Source organism: Geotrypetes seraphini, chromosome 5, assembly GCF_902459505.1.
Source record: "Geotrypetes seraphini chromosome 5, aGeoSer1.1, whole genome shotgun sequence".
Lineage (NCBI taxonomy): Eukaryota > Metazoa > Chordata > Amphibia > Gymnophiona > Dermophiidae > Geotrypetes > Geotrypetes seraphini.
The window spans coordinates 201,314,270-201,326,281 of NC_047088.1; the positions used below are offsets into that span (position 1 = coordinate 201,314,270).

The following is a 12,012-nucleotide window of genomic DNA, read 5'->3' on the forward strand; positions in this document are numbered from 1 at the left end:
GCCCTCTGGGACAGGGAGGCAGAGTTAAGAAAAATGTCTTTTGCCTTCTGCAAGTTCTCAAGAGTGAAGATACATAAACCCATTGGTCAGAATATGTTTCTCTTGCACTAGAAACTGCAGTAAGGCTCTCTATAATGTGAATTCTTATAGCACATTATTCTTCTCTTCATGAAGCAGCACCAATTATTGTGGTTTTTAGGATAAAATCCAAATTATTAGTTGACTTATAAAGTGGAACACTCTGGTGAACCTGCTCCCTTTTTCAGTGCTTTCATTCTACTTGATTCTCCACAGTCAATCAATAAGCTGTTAGCAGTTCTTCCTCCTGCTTGGCCTTGTCTTAATTTGACATGTTATCTGCTTTTTATATCCTTGTTTCTTGACTTTGGAATTCTGCTCCCAGATGCTTCAATTTTGAGAGCTTGTTACCTAGAAACTATTCAGCTTATAATGTCTATTTATTTCAACAGACCTTCGAGATTGATATTCTGGGATTCCTGGGGGGCATCAAACCCAATGACTGCTGCTGTTGGGGTGGTGTAGGTAGAAAGAAGTGGCACAAGCACTATGCTCTATTTTCTTTTTTATTAAAAAATGTGTAAGCCACTTTGATATGTTATGAATGATGGCATGGAAAGATTAATAATTACATTACATTACATTAGTGACTTATTCTGCCATTACCTTGCGGTTCAAGGCGGATTACATAAGAGGTTATCTGGACAATTCCAGAAGAGTACATAGTTGAGCAAGTTACTTTGGGGGATTGAAATGCTTCCTGCGGAGTTAGTTAGTAGATCAGCGGTCTCAAACCTGCGGCCCCTAGGTGTTATTTTGCGGCCCACGGTCTTGTACCCGTTCTCATAATCTGGGCAGGAAGAGAGGCGCTGGCGTCAGCTGACTTGAAACTTCCTGCTGCCATCGCATATGCCGGGACTCCTGCCTTTGCGTATTTGCCAATAGGCGAAGTCAGGAGTCCCAGCATACATGACGGCAGCAGGAAATTGCAAGTCAGCTGATACCGGCAATTATCTATTTTTATGTTTAAGAGTAGGATTATTCCAGATAGACATGTCAAGTTGGGAGTAGATAGAATTAGTTGCTACCTTATCTAACATATGAAGGGTTGTTTGTGTTGCTGTAAGGGTTGTTTAAGGTGTACTGCTATCTTGTTGGAAGAATGATGCCAATGTATGAAAAAATCTTATCTATTAGAAGAATAAACAAATGTCTTAGAAAGATATTGCAATCAGTACAAACATATACTAATAATTACAAATATATATATATATATATATGCAAACAATTTATAACACAGTAAATATAAATAAAATAACTCCACACAATACAGTATATGTATTGTTACATTACTAAGATTTCCTGAGAAGAGATTATGAATCAGCAGCTATAAATATGGTATAGGCCAGGGGTCGGCAACCATTTTAAAGCAAAGAGTCATTTTATCCTAAATGTTTGACCCTAGATTTACATAGAGCCGCAATGGGTAGAGAAGGGGTCTTGAGATATTCTAGTTCTCTCTCTCTTCTCTCCCCAAGGTCTAGCTTCTTTCCCCTCCAATCACTCACAGGTCTCTACACCTCTCATCATTCCCTCCCTCCATCTCCCCAACCCATAGCCAAGGCTATCTTCCCTCTCCAGGCCCTGACCTTTTGATCTCTCTCCCAACTCCATGATTCTCCCCTCCCCCCAAGCTCCTACCTAGGTACCGGGTCTGGCAGGGGGGTCTTCGGGGCAGAAGCATGGCCCTCTCGTGGCATCTCAGCTAGAGAGTCCCGCAGGGACATAACTCCCACCCATCCCCACACGTTCCCACCAGAATCCTGCCCATCTCCATCCGTACCCACCAGAATTCCGCCTATCCCCGCCTATTCCCATCAGAATCTCCTCCGTCCCTGCGAGGAATCCCCTCTGTCCCCCATAAAAATTACCTGTCCCCATTAAAAGCAGCAATTACTTCTGATAGTTTTGATTTTAGTTTTAATTGAGTTCTACAGAAAATTCAAAACAAAGTCAGACATCTGCCAGAACAGGCATAGAACCAATACCCCTTCTCCCTCCCTCTCCCCAGTCAGGTGGAGTTGGCATATCAACAAAATGCTACCCCAGAATTTGATGAACAGAAAGAAGATACCCAGTGCAGCAATTCTCTCCCCCACCACCCTTTTTTTTAAAGTTACATATTTAATGTTGGTACCTGCTGGGTTGAAGCAGTTTAATGCAGGGTAGTCTGGCTCCGGAGCTGCAGAGTTATGTTGCCCAGCCTCTGCCTTGCTCCTCTGAACAGCTGCAGTGAGTGGTGGCAGGCTTGAGCCAACGAGATTCTTGAGGAGAGGTCTCACACCAAGACTCACTGTTGGGAGAGCTCTGCACATCCACCAATCTGGGAGCACTTCTACAAGGAAGTGCTCATGACTGGCCATCAAGGTCTAGCTCTGTCTCCCTGACTGGTGGATGTACAGAGCTCTCCTATGTGAGTGGCAATCAGCAACTGGTACGCTGAGGGATCAAAGAAGCTTAGAAGGAACATTGGAACAAAGGTAGGCTGGCATTTCCGTGGGAACCCCGGAGAACCAGCGTCCATCCCCGTGGGAGTCCCGTGGACCTAGGGGAGATCCCCGTGGGAGTACCGTGGACCTAGGAGGGATCCCTGCGGGAGTCCTGTGAACCTAGGAGGGATCCCCACGGGATTCCTGTAATCCCTGTTCCCGTGCAGACCTCTAATCTCAACCCAACAACACCCTCATCCCTGCCCCCTCTACCCCAGCATATATAGATAGCACCCCCCATCGAAGTACCTGGTGGTCCAGCAGGGGTCTTTGTGGCACGAGCGCTGCCTTTTTGCTTGCGACACCTTGCGGCTGCCTTCTAAAATGACTGCCGTGACCTTTCAAGGCTGCTCGCGGCATTTCCTGTAGTACCGCAAGCTGCAGTGAGGAGCGAGGGTTGTGCTCCTGCCAGGAAGACCCCCGCTGGACACCCAGGTACTTCAGTAGGTCTGAAGGGCCTATCTATACATGGGAGAAGAGCCACAGCCACTGGGGAAAAGAAAAATATGTGGCCGACCTCTGACCTAGGCTAATTACCACAGTCCCTGACTATAACCAACCCTTTTTGCAAGCCAAAGATAATCCTGTCTAATCCCTAGAACTATAAAAATTCACTTCTCACCCTTTTTCAGTTGAGGTCAGCAATGGATGTTGTAAAAATGATTTCTCTTCAGGTTACAAAAGCTTCACAGTGAGCCCAGTCAGATCCAAAATCTAAGCATTGCTATAGCAGAAGGTATTTCAGTCAGATAACAGCCACAAAGCATGCAGGCCCAGATTCTTTAACCAGTGCCATTGTCGGAGGCAGCCTGAAAAGCAGCCACTGATCGCGTGTCAATCATGCAACAGCATTGGTTAGAGAATCACACCTCCAGCAAAGGTAGGCACTGGAAATGTAGGTCAGGATTTTACATGCCTACATTTCTGGCGCCTAACTTTGATGTGAATTGCACCTCGGTAGGCGCTTTATGGTGCCTAATGCCACTTCCAGCATTAGCCATGCCTATAGTGGCATTAGGCACTGTAAAGCACCTATGGAGGTGCAATTCCAGTGCCAATTGTTTAGGCGCCGGAAGGCACCTTGAAAATTAGTGAGAAATGTTGTTTAAACAGTGTTTTTCACTGAGCTTGGGCTCCATTTAGATAATCCATGGAGAATGTGAGAAACCTAGGGGTATGGCTGAATCCAAACTTAGACACATCAATACAAATTCAATGCATTGTGAAAATGCTTATGACAAACTCTCCTGGGTCAGAGGACTAAAACCATATCTGAACTATCAAGAAATGTCCAATGTAATAATATCCCTAGTACTTTCTATTTTGGATTATTGAATTGCAATCCTGCTAGGCATTCCTAAGTACATGATCAAACAGATACAGATAGTACAGAATGCAGCAGCAAGATTTCTGCTGAGAAAATCTAAACATACAAGTGCCACTCTGATTCTGAAAGAATTACACTGGCTCCCTAATGAAAGTAGGGTGAAGTTCAAGATCATGCTGTTGACACACATTCATTCATCTTTCAGATCCACATTACTTAGCAACCAGACTACAAAACCATACTACAATACGTACACTTCACTCAAGTCAAGAATACTTATTGGAAATACCATCGTTCAAAGACATTAAATACAAAAGTGTCATGAAAAGAATGTTCCCAGCGATGGCTCCAATGTGGTGGAACTCCCTACCAAAGGAATTAAAACTAGAAAGATACCAAAAAGTTCAAGAAAGGAATGAAGACTTTAGTAAATGATTTGTATATGTATAATGGACATTTCAGAAACAATCTAATTCTTCTAAGCTCTTTTTTTCATAACTTCTGCAGTGTAGTGGTACTCCTTGTGTATAGTTCAGATATTATAACTTATGTACCATCATTACTCATTTAACTCTATGATAACTTTATGATAACCTAATAGCCTCCAAAGCAGCTAAAATGGACAGACAAATCACCACTCTGTTATCTTCGACTACAAACTACAAAGCCTTCAGGAGAGATATTAAAATCATACTCTTCAAAAAACACATAAAACCTATCCAGCACAACCAATCCCAACCCAATATCCAACACTCTATTTACCCTTAGATCTCTCTAATATTCTTTTATCTACCAAACGTTATCTAAAACCTATAATTTCACCCTATTCTTATCTCCTAAAGACTTCCACTTCCATTTGGTAACTCTTTACTCAATATATATTACCTTAAAAATTCTATGTCATCGTTTATTCTATTCCTTCAAATTTTGAATGTAATTTTTGTTTTAGTTTGGATGTAATCCGCCTTGAACCGCAAGGTAATGGCAAAATAGAAATCACTAATGTTATGTAATGTAATGTAACTCGTGTACCATCATTACTGAAGTTAATGTTCATATTTTCATCAAAACTGATTGTATAAACCACTCTGAATTGACTTCATAGTCATTAGTTAGCGGTATAAAAGCTTTAAATAAACAATAAATGAGGGATGTGAGCAGCTACACAGAAGATGGCCCCTGAGCTCAAAAAATATAAAAGCAGGCTGGCTAAATAGGTGTCCCCAAGGACTAATCCTGCTAGCAACAGACTTCCACCGGGCGAATCTGCGTCTTCTTCCAGGTAAAAGTCCCACCAATTGGGAACCTCCAGGCACTGAGCCGCCAAAGAAAACTGAGGAAAAAATACCTGAAAATAATAAAACCGCAGCTGAACAAAAACACTTCTGAGCAACTTGCTTGCAGAAAACAAACTGAGGGGACAGGAGCAGCTCTCTGAGAAGGAGACAGAGTTGAAATTATTGATTGACAGTTTTCTGCAAGCAACTTGCTAGTTCAGATACAAGACCTTAGAGTCAGGATCGCAAGATAGATTTCTTGATCAATGTTTCTTATGCATATCTATTGTAATCCTGAAAACCTGACTGGCTGGGCTGTTCTGAGGTCCGAGTTGATAAGCCCTGATATAAAGGAGTATTCCCTTTTGAGTGCTCTTGGGACCTTTGAACTCTCAAATAATGGCAGCAGAGAGCCTACTGTCCAGTCTGAACCTCCCCTATTTGTCTGCCTGAATTTGGTATTGGACCTGAATGCTCTGGTCCCACCTTAGTTGATGCCAATCTGGGAAGCCAGCCAACTTTGATTCTTACTAATTTTACTTCTATCAGTTGTTCTGGTCGCAGTTGTCTTCTGCAGCCCTATTTTCTCCCAAATGATATCACCAAAGTGCAAATTACAATACAGAGCTCTCTATTGTAGATTGTTACCAAGAGTAATTATGAGTGTTAGATAATATTTTTCTTATTTTTTGTGTTGGGGGGGAACAGGAAGATTGCAAATATTTATATTGTGAGTGAGGAGTAGCACTAGTTATAGAGAATATAAATGGGGATTTATACTGTATCTTAAATGTATCTTGAGATTTGATCTTTATTTGTCTGTTATTTGTATTTACTGTAATTTGCCTTGAGTTCACCTGGAGGACAGGAAATAGAAGTCATCAGAACACCTTTCAGAACACTTTCTTTAAACCATTTTCACTTACTTCCTTTTTCTTCCTTTCTTCCTCCTTCCGTTTCTTTTCCTCCCTTATCTGAGCCAAACGTTGCTTCTTGCGCTCCAACTCTGCCTTCAGCTCACTCTTGTCAGACATGATTGGACTCCTACTCAAACAGAAAAGGAGGCTTTAAAAGGTAAAATTTTTAAAAAACCACACACTTGGTCATTTCATAGAGATTTTTCATCTTACATCTTCACAACCTCCTCTCCTTATGAGTGAGCAAGCAGTATTTCACATGTTGTTAACAGAATAGCAAAAGTTGCAGCAGGTTGGCAAAAACAAACAAATCTGCACAAGTGTAATACTTTAATCTTAAATTGAAAATCAATAAAGATTTAATTAAAAAAAAACAAATCTGGAAATATTCTTCAATATAAGCTGCAGTTTTGGCTAAAATAAACAAATGTCAAGTAACAAATAAGTCATTCAAATACAAAAACTCTACTTATAGTACCAAGAGTCCCACTCCAACGTAAGAAAAAAGCCTCAGGTCTTACTGGTAGAACCCGATGCTCAAACCACCTCCGCCCACAATGGAAAAATAAACTGCTCAGACAACAAAAGATAGAAAAAAGTGCAGTTTTTGTATTTGAATGAGTTGATTTCCCACTTCACCACAATTTGGAATTTAATAGTTTCACTAAGTAACAAATAAGACCACTTTGTAATTCATATTTTTATTCCATTTTAGAGGCAAAACAATATGGATTTAGAAAGCTCCTATCTAATTATTCCTATTGGTTTGACATGTAAATTGGATTAATGTACTGAGTCTTAATACAACTCTTATCCAGGTCACTTTCTCGTTCTGAGCAAAATTAAATAGCACAGTTGAACAATCATATAATGAAATATGGCATACGCCTTCACTCAAAAAAACATTCATTCAAAGCAAACAAGAAAAAATTCAGCTCAGTAAGGAAGAAAAGAACCTCAGTATTACACAGCATAAGTGAAAAGCAATGCTGGGCATGAAGAGGGACAGACAAGGAGAAGAATGCTTGATGGGAAGAGTGCATTGAGACAGGGGCACATAAGGACTGTTAGACACAGGAACATTCTGACAGAGGGATAATGGATGCAGGGGAATAGAGAGGCAACAAACAAAAAATCCAACTTAAATGTAGTCAAATATCAAAATCTTTTTGTTCTGGGGAATGGAGAGGGACACAGAGGGGAGAAGCTGGACAGGACAGATAAGAACAAAACGTAAAATTGGCAGAGGATCCTAGGAAAACAGTTATGAAAAAAACCAAGAACAGCAGAAAAAGGGACTCTGGGATCTAAGTGAATGGAAAAATAAACTGCTCAGACAACAAAAGATAGAAAAAAGGTTTTTTTATTCTGAATTTATTGAAATATGTCAACTTTCAGAAATGTTTTTCAACATAAAGGCAAAGAGAAGTACAGTAAAAACTTGGTTTATGAGCATAATTCGTTCTGAACACATACTTCTAATCCAAAACACTCATATCAAAGCAAATTTCCCCATAAGAAATAATGGAAACTCAGACGATTCGTTTGTTTAGCACAGTCACTACTTTCCCGCAGTGCCAGACAGAGAAGAACCATCAGCTCAGTTGTGATGATGTGACACATGTATACTGTATGTACTTGTATTGAAAGACTTTGCTTGTATATCAAGTTAAAATTTAATAAAATGTTTTGCTTAAACACTTGCATACCAAGTTACTTGCAATCCAAGGTTTTACTATACTATGAAAACAAATCAACCAAATTTCACTAAGGTGGGTTTTTACAAAGGTATGCTGCTAGAAGAAAGTCACTAAGCGAAACCAGTATCAATGGAACAGAACTTGAGTTGTTCAGATCCTATCAGGCAGGCAACAATCCATATGGTTTGGCAGCAACTCATCACCACCATGGGCACTGACTTGCGAGGTACCACTAGGCTCAATACTATCACCTATTCTATTCAATATCTACCTCTGTCTGGTAATGTGCCTGGATTCCATCTACTGGAGTCTTCATCAAAGCTCACTTCAGCCCTTCTAAACCATCCCAGCTCATCCTCAACTGAATGGCCATATACATTATACAGGACACAGACTGTTCAAGTCTGCCCAGTACTGGCCTTAGTTCTTCAAAATATACCATTATTTTCTGATTAGAGATCCTCTGTGTTCATCCCATGCTTTTTTGAACTCTGTCACCGTTTTCCTCAACACTCCCTCGGGAGCACATTCCAGGCATCAACCACCCTCTCTATAAAGAAGAATTTCCCAACATTACTCCTTGAAATATTCAAAAGGAAATGCCACCTTTTACAGGCAAAATTTACAGGCAGGTCTGGAGCTGCATGCGTTGTGTATGTCGTGTGTATGTCTCACACCTATGTGCAGAATACACGCGTACAACAGCTGCACCCATATCCAGCAATAAAAAAAAAAACAGAAGCCCAAATCTATTTTTCCCCTGCCACCAGCTGAGTAGATACTAGAGCCCTGACCAGATGAGGCCGCAGGCGATTCAGCTGATTGTGGCTCAAAATCACAGCTCCCTCTTCTCCCTGCCAATTCAGCTGATTGCGGGCAGGAGGAGAAGAGGTTTTTGGCAGCGGCCAAGGGACTACTGGGCCTGCTCAGAAGAGCTGTGCCTACCGATCAGCTCCTCTTCTGAGCAGCTGTCAGGCACAGCTCCTCCCCTCTTTTACTGGGCAACTCCGCACAAATAGCATGCATATGATTTACATGCTATTTGTGCTAAGCATCACCCAATACAAAAATTTTTTTAAAACGCTCCTAACCCGATATTTATTTCCAGGCTAATATTTTTTGTATCATCATCCCAACCTGTTCTCACGTGTATAGAATTCGGTTTTTTTATTTTATTTTTAAGGCTCTGTACTACCCAAAAGACTGTAAAGCAATGGATCAGCTGCTTTCTCTGGCACACTGCAGTCCCACCCAGGCCCGGCACCGGACAGAAACCTTGTCACACCCAACCGCCCTCCCTACTGCCCCGCACGGTATGGAGGCCAGGTTGAATCCCAAGCGGCTTTGTCTCAGCTGCTCAGACTCCGAGCTCCGGTTCCTGATTCGGACCACTAAACTGGTGTGAGAAGGAACGAATGCCTGACTGAAAGAGGAGGAGGTGGTGGCACCAACCTGACGTGGCCGAAACCGGCTTCCGAACTGCTAAACCGTTTCGCCAAACAGCAGCCTCCGCCCTGCCGGGACACACACACAGGGAATGACGGAATCGTACGGCGAGCAGAGACGGACAGAAAGTAGAGGATCGCAAAGCGGCCCTGCCTGTGATGGAAAGAGAAAGTGGCCAATGTCTGACGTTCAGCAAATGAAAATGGAAGATTATGCACGATGAGGTTCTAATAGACATCTTATCACCCTCGACTCTAAACATATGCCGTTATGATAGTCTGGTACTTTTCACTGAACAAACAAAAAAGATGTAGTACAGCAGTCGAACATTGAAAACTATTATATTATTGAAGACTTATTTATTATTATTATTAAAGTTAAGGTACTTGTATATATGCTTACTTAGCATGTATTATATGGTTTAATAATATAGTAAATGACGGCAGATAAAGACCTGCATGGACGGTCCATCCAGTCTGCCCCTATATTCATTATCAAGGCAATGTTGAACAAGCAATCCAGTATGTTATTAAATTTTACTTGCAAAATTCCACTATGTATTTCCCTCCCTCCGAGATATGCAAGATCTGTATTTAAACGACACTTGATCCTGATTCATCCTTGCCATTTTCAGGGCTCCGTCAAAAAAATAATAATAATCTGCCTTGCTGGCCCTACTTCCCCAACTATAGTCGTGCCATTAAACCTACTCCAGCTCCTTCAGATCTGTCTTCCCATATACAGGACACAAACGTAGAAGTCCATCTGGCAATGGCTTCACTTCCCCACTGCTGGAGCTGTCACTTAAGCACCATGCCTACACATCATAAATGAAATTATAGCAGTTTGTTAGGTTTTGATACTATCCTATTTCGGGATTCTTTGTGCCTATCCCACACATTTTTTAATTCCATCAATATTTTTGTCTCCATCACTTCCACCAGGATTGTAATGTAGGGAGAGCATTCCAGACATCTTTCACCCTCTCTGTGAAAAAGTATTTCCTGACATTATTCCTAGTCTGCTCCCCTGCTAAATTCATAATTTCTTGTTCTACCACCTTCCCTCCTATGTAAAAGATTTGTTTGTATATTAATATTCTCAAATATTTGAATGTCTGTATCATATCACCCCTTTTTCTCCTTTCCTCCAGTGTGTGCTTGTTCAGATCATCAAGTCTCTCCTCATAAATCTTGTGGTGCAAATCCTTTTAAGGCCTCCAAAACTTAACACAATACTCCCGAGTGGGGGCCTCACCAGTTCCTTAAACAGGAGCATCAATACCTCCTGTCTTCTGCTGTCTATACCCCTCTCTATGCAGCTCAGCATTCTTCTGGCCATGACTACCACGTTGTTTCATCATCTTGAGATCCTCAGATACTATTATCCCAAAGTCCCTATTTTGAGCTATGCTTATTAATCTCTCTCCTCCTATCTCATACATTCCGTTTGGATTTCTGCACACAAAGTTCATCAATCTGCACTTCTTCGCATTAAAGTTTAACTGCCAGACCTTTGACCATTCTTATTTTTGGAGATCTCTTCTCATGGCTTCTAGTCCCTCCAGGGTATTCACTCTATTAGCTATCTTCGTGTCATCCGCAAAAGATTAGTCCCTCAGCATGATGAAGATTGATTTGATGCCTGCAGCGCTGAACTTGAAGTTCCAAGAGCAACTGCAGGTGATCTAACTTAAATAAACTGCTTATCTGTGCAGATGGAGCTAATTTTATAACGTAAAGAGTAATGGACTTGATTTACCACCTTTCTGTGATACAACCAAAGCAGTTTACATATACCTGGGGTAATGAAAGGTTAAGTGACTTGCCCAGGGTGACACGTTAACATACATAAATGCCAAAACTCTGCCTAAGTGGTATTCTGTAAATATATGCATATCTTACGTAGCATTTTATTTTACAAGTAGGTGTATAAATAGGTAGAGTCTGGGTGGAGCACAAGTGGGGCTCACATTTATACACAAAACTTATAAAATATTATAAGCTATGCAAGTAAGTCCAGCATTTAAGTGCAAGCTTTACACCAGCTCAATGACTGGTTTAAATGCTCACACCAATATTGTTGGCATGGGCTTTTGCTGTTATGCTAATATTCTATAAAGAAAAATAGGTGCCTATGTTCTTCCATAGGTGGTAGTGGGAACAACAACAATGATAGAATTCAAAAAGGTATGGGGTGAACATATAGGATCCCTTTATGGCAAGTGTATGCAATAAAAGGGTATGGTTTTCATACTTTAAATAAAGGCCTGGTCTCCTAGCTGTATGCCTAAGACCCTTGCAATCAATGCAGAAAGCAGCTGCTTGGGTGATAGTAGATTGCTGGATTTCCTAGCACATTACTCGAGTTTTTTTGGTAGTCTATAAAATATTATTTGCACTTTAATCTATTGGTTCTGGTTTAAAATATTTATATACAAACTATCCTATCGACTTGAAGATCCATTGGTATGTGCCTACCCACGATCTTCGATCAGCATAATTGCAGTTGCTGGACTTTCACATATGCTGAAATGTCTTTAATAAAACTTATACAATCTTCATATTTTCAGTTGCAAGAGTTAAGGGCTGGAATAAACTTCAAATAGAGCTTCATCAGGATGCGCTTTATTGAATTTCCAGAAAAAGTTGAAGACATTTTTATTTGAATTTGCTGAGTTGTCTTAGGTTAGGGATTTTCTCTGTTTTTATGTTTTAATTATGAATTATATATTTATTTGTCATATATATATTGTTTTACTATGGTGCTCATTTTCAG

General features: G+C 40.8%; 1 protein-coding gene across 3 annotated transcripts in view; it reads right to left on the bottom strand.

The window, feature by feature from the left end:
• Window positions 1-10,868, bottom strand: part of DYNC1I2 (dynein cytoplasmic 1 intermediate chain 2) — a 209,018-nt gene extending 198,150 nt beyond the window's left edge. For 2 of the 3 annotated variants that reach the window (XM_033945659.1, XM_033945657.1), the window contains exons 1-2: window positions 9,241-9,394; window positions 6,098-6,215 (exon numbers count right to left, since the gene is read on the bottom strand). In XM_033945659.1, the coding sequence (XP_033801550.1) occupies window positions 6,098-6,205 (108 nt within the window). In that variant the 5' untranslated portion in view covers window positions 6,206-6,215; window positions 9,241-9,394. Of the gene's footprint in view, window positions 1-6,097; window positions 6,216-9,240; window positions 9,395-10,747 lie in introns of those variants that run through there. The other variant, XM_033945658.1, reaches the window with a different exon arrangement.
• Window positions 10,869-12,012: the final 1,144 nt, after the last annotated feature.